Here is a 19933-nt window from a genome sequence, read left to right on the forward strand (position 1 = left end):
TCTCATACAAGCTAGTCAAGCACTGTACCACTGAGTTACAAATACAGCCCATGACTTTAATTCTTTAGAATAAATACTGAGGAAAGGGTAGGCTGGGTCATATTGTGGTTCCATGCCTAGTATTTTGTGGGACATCCATACTGTTTTCCCTCATGCTTGCACTAATTTATAATCCCACCATAACTGTAAAAAAATTCCATTCTCTCACCATTCTTTCCTGAATTTATTGTTTGTATTCTTGATGACTGCCATTATGATTGGTGTTAAATAAAGTATCAGTGTCATTTTGATTTGCATTTCTTTAATTGATAATGATATTAATTTTTTCATATATTTGTTGGCCATTCTTTTGAGAAGTGTCTATTTATTGCATTTTCCCTATTATTGGTTTGACTATTTTTTGGTGTTAAGGTTTTTGAGTTCATGTATTCCCAGTATTAATTCTCTGTCATAACAGTAGCTAGTAAAGACTTTTAGCCATTTTATAGGTTCTTTCTTCACATTCCTAATTTTTTTCTTGCTGTGTAGATGCTTTGATTTGATTCCATCCCATTTATTAACACTTGATATTACTTCTTGAGCTTTGAGTTCCTATTGAGAAAGTTGTTGCCTGTCCCTATAAGTTGTAGTGTTGACCCTATATTTTCTTTTGGAGTTACATAGATTCTGGTCTGAGTCCTAGATTTTTGTTCCATTGTGAGTTAATTTTGTGCAGGCTGAGAGGTAAGAGTGTAAAAACTCATTCTTCTAGATATGGATAACCAGTTTTACCAGCAGTACTTCTTAAAAAGGCTTTCTTTTCTGTAATATAGGTTGTTGGCCACTTTGTCAATGATCAGATAACTGTATCTGTGTGAATTTCTGTGTGTCTTCTCTTCTATATTATTTTGCTGTGTCTGTGTTCATGACATTACCATGCAGTTTTTGTTATTATAGCTCTCTATTATAATTTAAAGTCAGGTGTTTTGATGCCTCTGGCATTGCTATTTTTGTGTAGAATTGCTTTGGCTATTTGTGGTCTTTTATTCTTCCACATGAAGGTTTTTAAAATATTTTTTTAAATTGTAGATTGGCACAATACCTTTATTTATTTATTTATTTATTTTGTGATGCAAGGATCGTACCCAGTGCCTCACACATGCCAGACAAGTGCACAACAACTGAGCCCTAACACCAGCTCCTTCCACATGAATTTTATGTGTTTTCTATGACTGCCTTTTCTAGATCTGTAAAGGATATAATTAGTATTTTGAAAGGGATTTCATTCAATCTGTATATGGCTTGTGATAATATGGCCATTTTAACAAGATTTTTTCTGCCTGTCCTTAAACATGAAAGTTCTCTCCATCTTTTTGTGTTTTGTTCATTTTCTTTCTTTAATGTTCTATAGTTTTCATCATGTAGGTCTTTCACCCCCTTGGTTATGTTTTTTCCTAGGCATTTTATTAATGTTTTGGGGGTATGGTGAATGGGATTGTTTTCCTGATTTTTTTCTCAGCAGAATTCATTGTTATAGGAAAGCTATTGATTTTTTTCTATATTGATTCTGTAACCTGCTACTTTGGTGAATTTATTTATTAGCTCTTGTAGTGTTTTGGTGTAGTTTGGATCCTCTAATTATAGGAACATGTCATCTGCAAACATTGATGATTTCACTTCATCTTATGATTCTTGTTTTCCCCATTCACTTGCATATTGCTCTGACCAGATTTTCTGGAACTATATTAAATAGGAGTGGTGAGTGAATATCCTTGACTTAACCCAGATTTTGATTTTTAAGTAAATGCTTTCCGTTTTCCCTGTTTACTATGAGTATGGTGTTGAGTTGTTGTTGTTGTTGTTGTTGTTTTTTTGTATCAACCCTTTCTGATGTTCAGGTAGGTTCCTTCTCTTCCTCATATCTTCAGTGTTTTTATCATGAATGGGTGGTAATTTTTTTTCAAAAGCTTTATTTGCATCTATTGAGCTGAATAAGTGATTTCATGCTTAATCTATTTATATGTCCTTATCTGGTTCTAGTATGATTGAAATGTAGGCTTGATAGAATAAATTTGAAAGTGTTACATAACTTTTCATTTCATGGAATGATTTGAGGATTATAATTTTTTCTTTAAAGAACTGAAAACATTCATCTGAGAATCCATCTGGTCCTGAGCTGCTGCAGAATTCTATGTGGAGAATTCTGGTTGCTTGAGTCTGGGTCTAATCAGGCATTAGAGGTTTTGTTGGTATTGGCTCTGGACATATAGGTAAACACACCACTAGGGCCCCAGATAGATGTTTATCTCTGCTAGGAATCTGGATAAGGAATCTCCTAGGAATTCTATTCATGGGGCAAGGAAGCCAAACCACCTCATACTCTGCTGACCATGAAGACTATTTCCCAGGCTGAGAACCTGAGTGTTTAAAACACCCACCTGTTCAGATTCTCAACATTTTTGAACTGTTCACATAAGCCACCAGACTCAAGAGAAAATCTCCTCTTCATTTTTCTGACTTGGTTCCTCCTGAGTAAAACCTGAATTGTGGCCATTTTAATCATAGTCTTCTAGGTATACCCTAGGCCACAAGGTCAGGGCTTGCCAGGGTACTATGGCAATGTTCGCTATGATCTCCCAGGATTCCACAGCAGCAAGTTGCAGCATGGCTGCTTCAAAATGGATGCCACCTCAGCTCTCCATTTGCCAGCTGAGAAATACAGAGCACTTTTCAAGGGCCAGTTTATGATATAGCCTCTGTGTCTGTTAAGTTTGGGCTTCTTTGATGATCTCAGGTTTTTTCATACCAAATCTGTTCATGGTGTTCCTCTTTCTATGTTGTCCCTACCTCTTGTAAATCACTGTCAATGCTACAACCAGCATTGCTCCCATATACTTTCTTCTTTGTTCAGTGCACCTGAACCTGTTACTTGATTTGTTTCAACTATCCATTTTCTTTTACATATCATTGAGTTTCCTTAGGATAATTATTTTGAATTCATTTTCAGGCTTTACATAAATTTTCACTTACTTTGGGGTCAGTTACTGGAGAATTATTGTGTTGTTTAGGTAGTTCTATCTTTGCTTTTTTATGTTGCTTGTATCCATATATTGAAATTTGCACATCTGATAGAATATATGCCTCTTCCAGTTTTATGGAACAGCTTTTTGTGGGAAAGAATTTCACCTGAAGATGAATCCTATAGTGTCATTTAGGCAGGGTGTGTTGGCTTTGGTGCAGAGTATTGTATGGGCCTGGATACCAGGGTTATAGCTGCTCCCCTGAGCTAAAGCTCCATTTCTCCTGGAGTAAAATATTGGTTCACATACTGGGAGTAGGGAATTTGTATCACTGGCTTAGGTTCTTTTTGTTGTTGTTAGGTGGTGTTCCTATTCCTGGCTTGAGTGCCACATGGGCTCAGCACCAAGGTTGTGAATGCTTCTCTGAGCCATAGTACCAATTTACCATGGTGAAGTTCACTATGTTGGTTCATATTTGGAAGGATTGTGGCTGCTTAATTGAACTAGGCTCTGTGGTGAAGCAAACCATTAACTGGGATGGTAGAGATAGAGTAGTATCCAGGGCACATGAAGCTAGAAGGCATATAAACTTTAACTAGGAATGGTATTATTACCATGTATGCAGACATGGTGCAATGACAGCAGAGCCTCAGAGATGAAATTATATAAAGTCTACTTATTCCTACAGCAGGACACAGCACAGCAGTAGCTCCAGTTTCAATATGACATAGCATAGTAGCAGCTTGGGACAAGGGGTATGGCACAGAACATGTGTTTTCTGTCTTCAGTAGAACAAATATATGAACTCCAGGGAATTCTCCAAATGGTTCTCAGGGCCTGTGAATATTATATGGTTATCCATTAGCAAAAGCTACAGCTTTATTTTTACTGTTGTGATGGTGCTTTGGGACTCCTGATTACCTTTTCTACAGTTAGAAATTCTTCCTGGTTCTCAAATGATCCTTACTTGGAAGAAGCATTGTTGGAGTCAAGCCATTGCCTTTCATTCTCTGCTTCACAGGGTTTTTACGCACCCTTATTGTGCTCTAATGATCTCCTTTATTGTGACAAAACTGTTGTTTATTTGCTATTTACATCCTTCTTGTAGGAGATAATGATCATTGGGAACCTTTAGTTTGACATCTTAATGATATCCAAGATTCTACATATCAATTAATTGTAATATTAATAAAATAAATTTCAATTTATAAAGTTAAGTATAATGCTGGAAAATTAAATAAACTCTTCTTTTGATTCACAGCAGCATTAAATCCCAGAAGAAGCCACTAGTTGGGCTATTTGATGAGATGGAGATCTGCGAGGAACAGGATGATGCTGTGCTTGGGGTTAGTACTGTTTGATATCTCCATGGGTCAAATTGCAAGATATAGGAAGTTTTCTTTTGGAATCAGTTTTATGGTCATCTGCATGCCCTCTAGATCTATCCCATGGAATAATCTCAGAGTGCTTTCAAGAGCAATCAATAAGAAGAACTAATAAGATAAGGTGGAAGTTGGGGAATAAAAATGGTGTAGATGCTTCTGGAAAGTATTCAATCAACCATCCACTTAATAAATAGGAAAAATGAAGTCCCCAATTGATTATGTGCTTGCAAAGGGTCACAGAGGTATTTGTGGAATTGTTGAAGCTCAATGTCAGATCTCATGTTTCCATCAAGTACTTATTGCTTTGAAAATTTGGTAAGCATGTAAAATATTTTAAGACATTAAATCATTGAGAGAGCACAAACAGATAATTCTTCATTAATATAAGGCATTTGGAAGGGCTTTTTGCAAACAATATATGTCAGTCATTCACTGTGAGATCAACCTGTTCATGGCTGTTTTAGCCAAATACACCCCAGAATAGATGAATGGATAAAGAAATGTTGGGATGGGGGCTGGGGATGTGGCTCAAGCGGTAGCGCGCTCTCCTGGTGTGCGTGCGGGCGGGTTCGATCCTCAGCACCACATACCAACAAAGATGTTGTGTCCGCCGAGAACTAAAAAAATATATATATATATATATATATATATATATATATAAAAAAGAAATGTTGGGATGTACACACAATGGAATATTACTCAGACTTTAAAGAAGAATGAAATAATGGCATTAACAGGTAAATAGATGGAGTTAGAGAATATCATGCTAAGCAAAGTTAGCCAATCTCCCCCAAAACAAAGGCCAAATGTTTTCTCTGATAAGTGTATGCTGATCCATAATAGAAGGAGGCAAGTGAAGAATGGAGGAACTTTGGATTGAGCAGAGCAGAGGGAGAGGAGAGGAGGGAGTGTGGGGGGAAAGATGGTGGAACGAGATGAACATTTTACCCTCTGCACAGGTATGAATGTTAAAAATCATGTGAATCTACATAATGTTCAACCAGAGATGTGAAAAGTTGTTTCCTTTGTGTAAAATATAAAATTAAAATTTTTAAAAGGAAAAACAACAGACAAAAAAACAAAAAAAAAATCCTATCATGAATTTTACAGCTAGCAAGAAGTATTGATTACAAGAACCTGGACTACTTCCTAGTGAGAACCTTTCAAAATGAAAAAAAAGTTCCAAATATGGGATCAGAATGCAGCAAAAAAATTACCTCCTCCTATAACATATTATTTCCCAAACAACCTAGAATCTCTCATTTCATAGGCTCAATCTATGACATCATGATAGAGTGTCCTCACGTACCCTGCAGTGATTCTTCCTAAACATTAGTAATACCTTCTTTCCAATGAGCATCTGTTTAATAAACCAGGTGCTTTTTCCAGGGATAAAAATTCAGTCAATAATAGAACCAACAAGGAAGTAGAAGAATTGAACAAAACTACAAATCATAAACCAACTGAATGAATAGGCATCTGTATAACATGTTACCCTATATCATAAAAACACTTTTTTTTCTGTAGAAGAAATCAAATGTTCTCTAACATATATCATATATGTAGCCATAAAAGTAATCTCAACAAACATAAAAAATATTTAAATAATATAAAATATATTCTTCAATTGTAATGGGATAAAATAAGAAGCCAATAACAGAAGGGAATTTAAAACATTAAAAAATTATGTAGATAAGTATGTCTTTAAATCAAGTAGTAAAAGAAAAAAATGAAAAGGGGAATTAGTAAATACATAGAGATTAATGCAAATGAGATACCACAAATGAAAACCTAAGGGATGTATCCAAAGCAGTGCTCAAAAGGAAATTTTGATTTTCAAAAATATGTATTAAAAAGGAAAATTATAGATCAATTACCTGTTAACTTATTCCTAAGAACATATAAAATAAGAACAAATTAAAAGCAAGCAATGTAAAATAAACAAACTTACAAAGATTAGAGTCAAAAGAAATCAAATGGAATGGAGAAAAAATAAAGAAAAACAATAATCAAAAAATCTTTTTCTTGAAACAGCAACAAAACTGACAAACTTAGTGAAACTGATGAAGAGAAAAGGAGGCAAGTATTCAAATTGCAAAAAAAAAAATCAGAAGTTACAGAGGAATTATTACCACTAACCTTAAAAGAGAGAAATATTTATAAGGGAGTCTTATGAGTAACTGTGTAAATGAACAAGTTTCCAAAATACAAAATTTACCAAAATGAACATGAAAAGAATCACACAATTTGAATAGAATTACAATAAGTACAGGGAGGAGACAAAAGCACTCACAAGATCTGCAGAGAACAGGAGTTTATTGGAAATAAGATACAAATAAAGGAAGAACATAAAGTTACAAGAAGATAAAACAGGTGTTTCCAGTACTTATCCCATCATGTAAACATCAATTTGAAAACCATCCACACAGGAGAATGCCTTCACAAGATTTGAGAAATCTGGTTAAGAGACTACAATACCCAGGTTGATCACAGAAATAAGAAAAGTTGCATTGAAGAGAGTAGTAATGGTAGTTAAACTTTATCCTCAGGTTCTTTTCATCAAATCTATACAGTTCATAATGGTCAATGTTACCCTTCATTTAGGGGAAGTGAAATGAGCACACAATTTGCTATATACCCAAGAACTAGGCCTACTTAAGTGAATCCTGGAACCATATCTTTTCCTGTCGACCTAGTCTCCAGGCCCCAGACCACAAATAACTACTGAAGTATTTTTTATTTTTTATTTATTTTTTTATTAATTGTTCAAAACATTACAAAGTTCTTGACATATCATATTTCATACATTTGATTCAAGTGGATTATGAACTCCCATTTTTACCCTACTGAAGTATTTTTTAATCCCCTCAGCTGAATTTTCTTTTTCATAATAAATATATATTTGTTCTTTTGGGGTATACATGATAATTTTTGACATATTATATACACATGGAATATATTTTATCCTAATTAGGATCCCATTCTTGTGTTTGTACATAATGTGGATATTCACTGGTCATGTATTCATATATGAACATAGGAAACTTTTGTCTGTTAATTCTACTGTCTTTCCTAATCCCATCATACCTTCCCTTTATTCCCCTTTGTCTAATCCAATACACATCTAGTCTTCCCTCTTTGCCTTACTATGTGTTAACATCCATATATCAGAGAGGACATTTGGCCTTTGGTTTCTTGGGACTGGCTTATTTCACCTAGCATTATAGTCTCCAGTTCCATCTGTTACTTGCAAATGCCATAATTTCATTCTTCTTTATGGCTGAGTAATATTCCACTCCTTGGCATATGCCTAAAGAATTCAAAAGCAGCATACTGCAGTGACATAGCCAAATGAATGTTTATAGCAGCTCAAATCACAATAGCAAAGCTATGGAACCAGCCTAGGTGTCCTTTGACAGATAAATGGATAAAGAAAATATGTTATGAATACAAAATGGAGTATTACTATTGAAATATTAAGAAAGAATAAGAAAGGTGAAGACATCACACGATCTAATCTCAATATGTACTGTATAGCTATAGTAATCACACCAGTGTAATGATGGCGTAAACATATACTCAGACCAATGAAAGATGATGGAAAAAATAGAACTAAATTAATATATTTACAGTTAATAAATCTTAAACAACAAAGCTACAAAGAACATACAATTGGAGGGAAAGCTCTTCATTAAACGGTTTTAGGGAATCTGGGTAACCACATGCAAAAACATGAGATAGGACCCCTTTTTTAATATATCAAGTCCAAATGTATTATGTAAGTAAATGCAAGGCCTAAGATTATAAGACCACTAGAAGAAAACTTAGAAAACAAGCTTATTGTAATTGGTCTGAGAAGTTGTTTTTCATTATAATCATGAAAGCACAGGCAACATAAAGAAAAACAGACAAATGAAACTGCATAAAAAAACTTACAAAAGAAAAAACATATCTGAATGAAAATCATGAGAAAATATTTACAAAGCATTCATCTGATAAGAGATTAATATCCAAAATATATAAGGAAATCTTATTAAACAATACCAAGAAAACAACCAAACTTAATATGAACAAAGGACCAGAAAGATATTTCTCAAAGAAAATATATCAAAATAAATATTTAAAAAATATTCCACTTCACTATCATCAGGAAAATTCAAGTTAAAGCCACAAATGCTTATTATCTCATACCTGTTAGAATGTCAATTATCACAAAGACAAGTTAAAATAAATGTTAGTGAGATTGTGGAGAAAAGGGAACCCTTGGATCCACCCTGTGTGAATATAAATTAGAAAAACTACTATGAAAACTATGTGTAAGTTCCTCAAAAATTAACAAGATATGCACCAGCAATCCCACTTCTGCTCATAAATCAAAAGGAAATGAAATTGGTATGCCAAATATATTGATACCCTATTAAATTCATTGCAACATTAGTCACAATAGCCAAGATATAGAAACAATTGTATTTATCAAGATAAGAATAGATAAAGAAAATATGTGTGTATGCATATGTGTGCAATTGAATAATATCCTGCCTACAAAAGAAGGAAACCATGCCATTTGTGACAACATGGGTAAACTTCGAAAACATTATATATGTGAAGTAATATATGATCTTCCTTATAATAATGTGAACTCTAAAAAATAAAACTCATAAGATCAGAGAGTAGAATTGTGGTTGTGTCAGGAATGGCAGTGAAAATTAAATGGAAAGATGTGGATGAAAGGTACAAAGTTTCAGTTATGTAAAATGAATACATTCTTGAGATATAATGTATAACATTATGACTTTAAAGTTAATAACACACTGTTGTATACTTGTAATTGGCTAAAAGAATAGATCTTAAATTTTCCCACTACAGAAAGATAGCTTGAAGTGATGGATACGCTAATTACCTTGATGATATTTATTATTTTTAATGTACATGCATATCAATATATCACATTGTACACATCAAATATGTGTAGATTGTATTTGTCAACTATACCTCAATAAAAATGAGATGAAACATACAGAAATTGAATTAGAAATAAAGTCTTCACAATCAAGATACAAAATCCACATGTGTTTGCTGCTACATTTCAACAGCATTTAATGATGATTAATACAAGTCTTATTAAACTCTTCTAAAATATAGAAAGGAAGGGAACACTTCCCAACTCATTCTATGAGGCCAGTATTCTGTGACACTAACATCCCACAAAAACAACAGAAAAAAGCTAGAGATAAATATCACTTATAAATGAAAAAATGCTAACAAAACACTAGCAAACTAAATCTAGCAGAATATAGAAATGTTGTGTTCATGACTAAGTAAGACTTATCTTGATAATAAATGGATAAATCAACATATATAAATGAATGTTGTGATGCACCATATAAATAGAACAAAGTAAAAGCAATACATGATCATCTAAATATATTCTAAAAATTCATCTGAAACTCTCCCACAACCTGTTAAAATAAGGGAATTTATTTAACATGGCAAACAGCACTAAAAAATGCGTCAGAATGAAAAAAACTTAGTAGTAAAGGTAATAATCACTGTGGCATATTCGTGTGTGTGTGTGTGTGTGTGTGTGTGTGTGTGTGTGTATAGTATCATTTGGTCAGTTTCCTTCCATTATTCTTCCTTTTTCCTGTCCCTCCACTCAATTCCATTCCTATTCTCCACTGATCTCTTTTCTATTTTCAAGGATTATGCCCTAGTTTTGTGCTTTATTTCAGTCTAATTTTGTTGGGAACCCTTTTATTTCTGCTTCAGTTGCAGTTCTAATCAGATTTTTTTCTCCTACGGACAAAAGAGGAGGAAAAGTTTATTTGGGTTACACAGGTTCAGAGATAGCTGACTTTGTTGCTCTATACCAGAGGTGAGGTAGAACATTGTAGAAAGAGGGTTTAAAGGAGGAAAACAGTTCAGGACATGACCACCAGGAAGCAGAAAGAGAGAGCTCTCCTCACTAGGAACAAAATATAAACCCCCAAGGCATGCCATCAGTAACCCAGCTACTCCAGCTACACCCTACCTGCCTAGAGTTACCACCCAGATAATCCATATCAGTGTACTTATTGGGTTAAGAATATCATAGTACAATCATTTTGCTTCTAATCTTTCCTAAATTTTATCACACATGAGCTTTTGAGGGACACTGCATATCTAAATCAAAACAGGTACATTCTTTGTTATTGGTCTTTTAAAGTTTGCTTTCCCTAATTTGTTAAATTTCCTGTAGTTCGTGTATTTCTATAAATTTATCAATTTCTTCTTTTCTATTTTTTCTAATTTTTTTTACACATACACAACAGTATTTAAGAATTTGGTAATTTTGATTATACATACATGGAGTGCAATCCATTTCAATTTTGATCTCATTCCTGTGGTTGTACATGATGTGGAGTTACACTGGTCATGTATTCATATAGAAGCATAGGAAATATGTCTGATTCATTCTACTGTCTTGCCTATTCCCATCCCCCTCCATTGCCTTCATTCCTCTTTATCTAATCCAATGAACCTCTATACTTCTTCTCCCTACCTTCTCTTGTTGTAAGTTAGCATCCACTTATCAGAGAGAAAATTTGGTCTTTTGATTTTGGGTATTGGCTTATTTCACTTAGCCTGATAATCTCCAGTTCCATCAAATCACCAGCAAATGCCATAATTTCATTCTTCTTTATGGCTGGGTAATATTCCATTGTGTGTGTGTGTATGTGCGTGTATATGTATGTATGTATGTATATATATATATATATATATATATATATATATATATATATATATATATATCACAATTTCTTTATCCTTTTATCCATTAAAGATCACCTATATTGGTTCCATAGCTCAGCTCTTGGGAATTGAGTTTCTATAAACATTGATGATGCTGAGTCACTGTAGTATGCTGATTTTAAATCTTTTGGGTATAAGCCAAAGAGTAGAAAGCCTAGGTCAAATGGTGGTTCCATTTCATGTTTTGTAAGGAATCTCCATACTGCTTTCCAAAGTGGTTGCATCAATTTGGACTATCACCAGTAATTTATGTGTTCACCTTTCCCCCCATATCCTCGCCAACATTTATTGTTACTTTTATTCTTGATAATTGCCATTCTAACTGGAGTGTGATAGAATATCAGTGTAATTTTAATTATCATTTTTTTCTGATTTCGTGAGATGTTCAGCATTGTTTCATATATTTTTGACCATTTGTATTTCTTCTGTATCTTCCAATTTATTGGAGTATAAGTTTTCATATAAGTCATCAATTATCCTTTGAGTTTCAGTGGTGTCAATATTGATATTTTCTTTTTAAACTCTGACTTTATTAATTAGTGTCTTCTTATTCTCTTAATTAAGTTAGCTAAGGTTTTTCAAAGAGCCCAATCTTTGTTTCATTAATCCTTTGTATTTTTCTTTTATTCTCTATTTCATTAATTTTATTCTTGAATTTATTATTTCTTTCCTCCTTCTAGTTTTGAGATTGGTTTCCTCTTGTTTTTCTAATACTTTTAGATGCAGCATTAGGTTAATTAAAATTTTTCTGATTTTTCTGATTATTTAGGAACTTATAACTACAAACTTTCCTTTTAAAAATTCTTTCCTTATATCCCATAAATTCTGTATGTTTTCTTTCTATTCTTTTTTGATTCTAAAATTTTTAAATTTCTTTCTCAATTTCTTCCATAATTCAGCAGTGCAATATTCAATCTTCATATGTTTGTTATCTGTAATTTTTCTTTATTTTGAATTATAATCTCATCACATTATGATCCAATAATTTACAAATAATTACTTCTTTTTTTCTTCCTTTTTTTATTTTCTGAGATTTGCTTTGTGGCCCACCAATGAAAGCCCCATTAACAGCTGAAAAGACAGTGTATTGCATTTTTGTTTAATAAAATATTCTGTAGATGTCTGTCCATTTGAAATAAGGAATAGTTAAGCTCTGTAATATCTTTGTTGATTTTCTATCTAAATAGAAATGAGAGTGGTGTTTTTGAAATCAGCCACTATTATTGTATCAGTGCTCATCTGTCCCTTTATGTGAAGCAATGTATGTTTTATGAAATTGGGCACATTGTCATTTAGATTAAAAATATTTACAATGATTTGGGGGGGGTCTTGTCTTTTCTAATGTGTTGAACCATCTTTGTCTCTTATTAATTTTGGCATGAAGTCTACTTCATCAGGCCTGGGAATAACCCACTCTTGCTTTCAGGTTCTGTTTGCATGGAATTTAATTTTTTCTTCTTTCATTTTCACATTATAGTTTTGTTCATAAATAAAATGAGTTCCTTGCAGAAAACACAATTAGTTCTTGCTTTTCACACAATTTATCAATGTATATCTTTACTTGTATAATTATGCCTATTTAACTTGTGTTATTATAGAAAAGTATGAATTATTTTCTATAATTTTGTAGTATTTCTTATGTTTATTTGTTCCTAATTCTCATTGGCTGGTATACTCTTCTAATAAGATTTATTTTCCCTTGATCTCTGCATTAGTTTTTTGAGCTTCTTCTATTTTTAGGATTCCTTTGAATATCTTCTGCAATGCTGAGTTTACTGCCAGGGAAAACCACTATTTGATTAGAAAAGAGAATGATGAGCTAGCATGAGAGGAAAATGGAAAGTGGAAAAGAGACCCACTTTTAAAAATGCCTAATTGTTTAAGCATTCTTCCTCGGAAATCAGAAATCCTGGGTTTTTTCTTTTTTCTTTCCTTTTTCTTCTTACACTATGTGTATCTGTGTTTGTCTGTGTTAAAGACCTATGAACATCAGTGGATATCAATGCTTTAATTTTCATTGGGTTAGATGGTGCGCACACCATGAGACAATATGGGTTTAACAGTGAGTCTGTGGCAAAGACTTGTGAGAAGCTCTGGACAGTGATTTGAGGTATAACTGTTGGTCTGTTGGCTAGTGAATCAAAGGAAGAAGATACTTTATTTCAAAATCAGCAGTCTAAAATCTGTTACAAGCAAGAAACAATATTGGTATGGCATGGAGGCATGGAGGCATGGAAATGGTATGGGTCTAGGTTTGGTTGAAAGGTGCTGGCCCAAGCATTCTGCTACACTGAAGCCCCCTCTTGCCTGGCTACAACCCCCATACCAGAGATGTTTTGGGCATCTTGTGCCCTGACCTGGGCACTTCAAATACCCCATTGCTTATTTCTTTGTAGCCATAAATTGGATTTAAGACTAGGTGATCTTCAAACAGCTGTCAGAATGGATTTATGAAGCTGAGGTCAATAATCTTAATCCTAAATCAATAGTCTAACTCTGATCCAGGCAGAGTATTTTAGCATGATTAGGGCATTTGTATAACACTTCCACATAGATTATTTCATCTTTATTTAATAATCTAATGAGGAATTCAAAATAAATGAAATCTTAGGCCCAAAGAACTTCATAGACTTTCTCAGAGTCACAAATCAATGTGACAAAGCCAAGTATAGAAACACAGATACTCTTCAGACTCTATATTGAATCTTGATATAGTTTTAATTTGCATTTCTTTAAGTGCTAGAGATGTTGAACTTTTTAAATATATTAGTAGAGCATTCATATTTCTTCTTCTGTGAAGAGTCTGTTTAGTTCCTTTGCCAATTTATTCATTGTTTTTTTATGTTAAGTTTTGAATTCATTATATATCTTGGAAATTAATGCTGTATCTGAAGTACAGTTGGCAAAGATTTTTCTTTCATTCTGTAGGCTCTCTCTTCATGCTCTTGAAAAAATATTTAAAAAATAGAAACTACTGATAAAATTTTAAAAAGACTCCATGTTGACTGTTTGCTGACTGAGAAGCTCTGTCAATATTTAAGCTAAGCTACCATAATTAAAATGTCCCCAAATATGGGGGGTCAAAAGGAGAGATATTTCTTTATCACACTACATTTCACCAATATGGGTTACTTCACAGTTGAAAAGTACTCAGGTTTTGGAGTTTGTACAGGAACCCGGTTTCCTTCTACATTAATTTTTCACAATCTCCTAGAGACTAGGAGTTTGTTCTTATCAACATGGTTTAAATTGGCTCACCAGTATATCTGCATAAAAGTCTGAAAAAAATAGGAAGGATGGAAGTGAAGGACTAGCAATTTTGTTTTAGAAAATGACACTGAAGTTACATGCATCACTTCTTATAATTGGTTGTCCAGAATATAATAACAGAGCCACATTTAGGTAAATAGAAAGCTAAGAAATAATCTTTAACTGGGTAGATATGTTCATAGATACCTATTTAAGTTAGGGATAGTCATATACTAGTAAAAATAAGAAGAGTAGTCTGAATTATTATAGCCTTTTAGATACCTGATTCAATGTGCCAGAGAGTATACTAATACTTTTATCCTTTTTCTCTCAAGGATACAGGAGACTATGCAACTGTTCTTAATTGGGATAAAACCAAAAGCCAGAAGTGCCTGGAAACCCATGCCTGGCCACATGGCATCACAGCCTTACTGTAAGTACACTACTTGGGGATACAGTTTCAAGAACAGATGAACACCTCTGATTTAAACACACATTAGTGAAAGATACATTGCCTAGGAGATAATTTTCCCTCTCACAGGCATTAAGAATATGGCATATTGAGTAGTGAAAAAGACACCTTTCCAGGTATTGCCCATAAGCCACAGAAATCCTGAACATCATTGCCAAAATCCTCACCTTTAAAACTGATTAAAATTGAACTCAGAAACTAGATTAAACAATGATACAGTTTGGGATTAAGGGCATTCAAAAGAAGAGGCTTCTGTATATCTCACATGAAATCCATGTATTTTTCTCTTAATATGTGCCACAAACTGGAAATAGGGAAAAAGGATAAAGTTCCTGTACTTAAAGAACCTAAAGTCTATGTTGTAATACTCATCTTCCATTCTAGCCTTTTCTACTTCTCTGTAAATTTTCTTCAATATTTTTACAAACTGGAAGAGGTCCTATTTCTGTAATTAGTATATGAGTTATCTTGAAATATGGGACCATATTGTGTATTTTCTTGGTCTCTATTACTCTACTAGTAGAAGGGATTCTTTGTCAGAGTCTAGCTCACAGACACACATTGGCACATAACGGTACACATTGGTTTGACTTAGGATATGACACAAGACACAAGCCATGTCTAATCATTTTGCCAGGGTCAAACATTTTCAATGTTCATTAAACATGCCCATTTCTTGCTACTCCCACTGAAAACACCCCAGTCTGTGTGACCATCTTCTTTGGGCTATACCATAAATGTAACCTCTAAATAAAATTAAGCTTTCTACCAATCCATTTCCCAAAGAAGAGCAAGAGTGATTATGTTTATTAGTTCTTTTTAGTTATACATAATATTGGGATTCATTGTGACATAATTTTAAAAGCATATAATATAAGTTGTTTAAATTCAATCCCCAGTACTGCCCTTTTCCCTTTCTTCCTCCCTCCTCCATCCCCTTCCCTCTATTTTACTGATCTTTCTGATAGGCTATGTAGCTCACTGCTCCAGAAATATCTGGAGTAAAATTAGTAGACAAATAGGTTTTTACAAAGCCAGCTTTGAAAGAAGATAAAAGAAACATTATGCCAAAAGTTCTATCTAAAATTAAAAAAAGTCAAAAAAAAATCTCACGAACATTGAAAAAAAAAGTTCTATCTTCAAAATCTCTGAAGGTAAGCATATATTTAAAGGAGAAGAGACTGTGCAGTGAGACAAAAGACAGGAAATATAAGTATGTAACATTAGTTATCCTGTGCTAGAAAGGCCTGTTAAGAAGACAATCTCTATTCCCAGCTCTCTTGGTGCCCATTAGGTCATGGAGGGGAGTCCCTAATTCTTTTTTTTTTAAGAGAGAGTGAGAGAGGAGAGAGAGAGAGAGAGAAAGAGAGAGAATTTTTAATATTTATTTTTTAGTTCTCGGTGGACACAACATCTTTGTTGGTATGTGGTGCTGAGGATCGAACCTGGGCCGCCACTTGAGCCACATAATTCTTAACACGAGGAAGTTTCTCTCAATTTCAGAAGTCCTGAACATTAAGTTGGTTTCAGTAACTTGATCAACCCTTTTAGGTTCTTTGAGAAGGCTCAATCCTAGTTATGTTTCCCTGAAGTGCCTACTTTGACCTCTTTGTCATTAATAGGAACATTTATATTTGGAAGACAAAATAAATGTAAATAGTCATCTTCTATTCACAATCCTTGGAACCAGGCAGATCTTAGTTTGAATTCTAGATTCTGGGATTTGGTTTCCTAGTCTATTAAATGGGATTACTAATTGTACTTACCTTGTATGAGAAATAAGTGAGACTACACTCAATATATGTACATAATACATAGTGAATGCTCAAACTATGGTAGCTAGCAATAGATCTATCATCACTATTAGATGGAAATTGACAAGGCCATTGTACAAGACTCCCCTGACATTTTAATGCTCATGCAGGAGAATCAGAGCACATGGTTTCTTAAACTTCCAGAGATGAATGAATTCTTTGAAACCATTAAGTGCAAGCCTGTAATTATAAAGACAAGGAAAAGGTGAACCAGAGATAATGACTTCTCCAAAAGCAAGCATCCAATTAAAGCCAAGTTTGAACTAGTTGAACTATATAGGAGCTGGACTACCAGTCATAGAATTTTAGAGCCAAGAAGAGCTTTAAAGTCAACTAATCCAACCATATTCCCTCATATCCACCCAACATATGAAGAAACTTAATCATACAGAGAAGAAACATGATCTTTTCAAAATATGCTTTGGATTTCCTTCATATTTGTCATCTACTGGTACAAGATGTACTCTTCTGTCCCAAACTACTCATGTTTCTCTTTCTCTTTGACCAGCCTGAGACCTCTCAGCAAGAACAAAGATTCCCTTCTGATGGAGACTGAGCTGGATATTTTGAAATACCATTCAGCCCCTGAGCTTGGACAAGAAGATCAGATGGAAGTATCTTCTCTCCTGCCACTGGATCCCACCCTTGAGTGCCACAGCCCACCTCCCGACTATAACTTTGTGCTCCACTACAGCACTCTACCCATGTAACTCACTAGCAGGATTGTTCCTTTGCTACTGTTTTTCACATCACTCCCTTTTCCTTCTAAAAGTCAATAATTCTTTTCATAGCTATGTCATCGTTACAATGTTACTAAATTTTCATGGAAGAAGTAAAAAAGAGAAAGTTCAAAAAATATTTATCTCTCACACTTTTGTGGAGCACAGCTGCACCAAGCTAGGCTACCAGACCTGATACACACAATTACTTCCACTTATATATATTCTGCTGTTAAGTGTATATTAACCAGGTGTGGCTAGCCTCATAGAAGCAGCCTCAGTAATTCCACATGTGCACCTCACCAATGTTTCCTATTATTCTTTAGTGAAGGCTACTTAAAGGACCAAATTCTAATCTCTCTTTAAAGACCTTAAGATTCTCCAATCAAAACCTGGGTTACATTTTATTCAGACCTCATTGATTAACCTCCAACATGGGTTTAGTAGATGTTTACATGGGTATTTTTTTTTGTATGGTGCTGGGGATTGAACCCAGGGCCTTGTGCATGCAAGGCAAGCACTGTACCAACTGACCTATATCCCCAGCCCAGGGTATCTCTTCTTAATAATTAAAGCAGCCAAAACCTTCAGGGGTTTTTCATTGGATGAGTGTATTTAGGATACACTCTACAAATACAACAAGCTTATCAAATATATTCTCTTCCAAGACCAGAAAACATGCAAACAGATTCCCTGGCCATTTACTAATGTGGATATCAAGAATACCATTACTTGAAATCCCAGGCAAATGTATTGGGTCCATAGCAACAAACAAAGTGTCTCACTTGAAAGCAATGAGGGAGATACTTTTCTTTTTCTGATGCCCCCTCCAGATTGCAGCTTTTCTTGGCAGACATGTCAGTGGACTTGTGTCTATTAATCTTTGGAGTGTCCACCACAACTTCAATTTCCTCCTCACATCTCCATGCATCACCCTATCAGGGGATTCCCACAGGAAATCCAAACCTACTGCAATTTGCCAGCCTCTTAGGTCTTCCTTTGAAATCTTGGTGGAAGCCTCCATGACCCCCTAATCTTGAAAATCCAGCATGTATGGTTGCTGCCAAGATCTGTCACCATCTTGAGCAGTAGCCAAGCCTCCAAGGACTCTGGCTGCAGTAGTCTCTGAGTGCCTGGTTGGCTGAGAATGGTGAAAGAAGTTCCTAGGTACCACTGTGCAAGTAGGGTGCTCCCACGGTCTTTTTTAAGGATATTTTACTTCAACATTCTTGAGCCTGAGATGGGTGTGGTCATACATATTCTTGAGAAGCCCTCATGCCATCTTTTTTTTTACTGTTTCTTGGCAAAGTCTTTAGTAAATCTTTAGTGTGCATAATGTCTTTAAAAACCACATCTTCCTTAGCCCTAGTTTTGCTCAGTTTTCTGGCCAAACTGCAATTTTTCAAATATTTCTTCTTTGTATTCTGCTTCTGATTTTCAAAATAAACTTGGCTACAAGTTTCCATTAATACACATGCACGCCACTGCCTGAATGCTATGCTGCCTAGAAATTTCTTCTGACAGATTATTTAGTCTATCATCTTTAAATTCAGCCTCACAGAAAGTCTCAGGACATGGAAAAATGGAGATAAATTCTTACCCAGAACATAAAACAAATGAACTCTAGTCCACTTTCCAATAGAGTCCTCCTCCTCTGAAATATCATAAACCCCATCTTTACTGTATGCAATCCTATGAGCATTCTGGTCTTCTGAACTTCCACCAGAGTTTCCTTTTGGGGTCCACTTACAACACTCTAAAGCTTTACCAGCTTGCATTGTTAAACATTTCAAAATTCATCTTATAAATTCCAAAAAGCTCCAAAACTTTTAAACTGCATGGTCAGGTTAGTCACATCAATGGCTCTACTTCTTGGTACCAACTTCTGTTTTAGTCAGCTTTTCCCCTGTGGTGACCAAAAATACCTGAAAAGAATAATATAAATGAGGAAAATATTATTTTGGAGATCATAGATTCAGAGTTCTTAGTCCATAGAAGTCTGACTCCATTCCTCAAAACCTAAGGTGAGGGAAAACATCATGGCAGAAATGAGTGGCAGAGGAAAGCGGTTGTACAAATAGCATCAGGAAGGAGAAGGGAGAGAGAGAGGGAGAGAGAGAGAGAGAGAGAGAGAGAGAGAGAGAGAGAGAGAGAGAGAGAGAGAGAGAGAGAGAGAAGAAAAAATACTCCATCATTCAGGGACAAAATACTCTACACATGGCCCCAATGACCCACCTCCTCCAGCCACACCCTACCTGCCTACAGATACCAGCCACTATCAGGGAATTAGTTCACTTATTGGGTTAAGACTGTCATACCAATCATTTCAGTTTTCAACCTTATTGCTTTGTCTCACACATGAGTTTTGGGGGGACAGCTCATATCTAAACTATAATATTGATGCTATGTCATTTCCCTTTTGAAGCCAGTATGAAGTCATATCATATCTAATTAGGCAGTGCCTCCTATATTCACCCTTGGTCATGCAACCACACTAGACTAA

General features: G+C 34.6%; 1 protein-coding gene across 3 annotated transcripts in view; it reads left to right on the forward strand.

The window, feature by feature from the left end:
- The window catches only part of LOC308638702 (vascular endothelial growth factor receptor kdr-like), a 317685-nt gene extending 298127 nt beyond the window's left edge, over positions 1 to 19558 (forward strand). For 2 of the 3 annotated variants that reach the window (XM_081276379.1, XM_081276381.1), the window contains 3 exons: positions 4261 to 4345; positions 14761 to 14858; positions 17220 to 19558. In XM_081276379.1, coding sequence (XP_081132505.1) covers positions 4261 to 4345; positions 14761 to 14858; positions 17220 to 17421 — 385 coding nt within the window. In that variant the 3' untranslated portion in view covers positions 17422 to 19558. The remainder of the gene's footprint in view (positions 1 to 4260; positions 4346 to 14760; positions 14859 to 17219) is intronic. The other variant, XM_081276380.1, reaches the window with a different exon arrangement.
- Positions 19559 to 19933: the final 375 nt, after the last annotated feature.

Source organism: Spermophilus citellus, assembly GCF_964194105.1.
Source record: "Spermophilus citellus genome assembly, chromosome: X".
Lineage (NCBI taxonomy): Eukaryota > Metazoa > Chordata > Mammalia > Rodentia > Sciuridae > Spermophilus > Spermophilus citellus.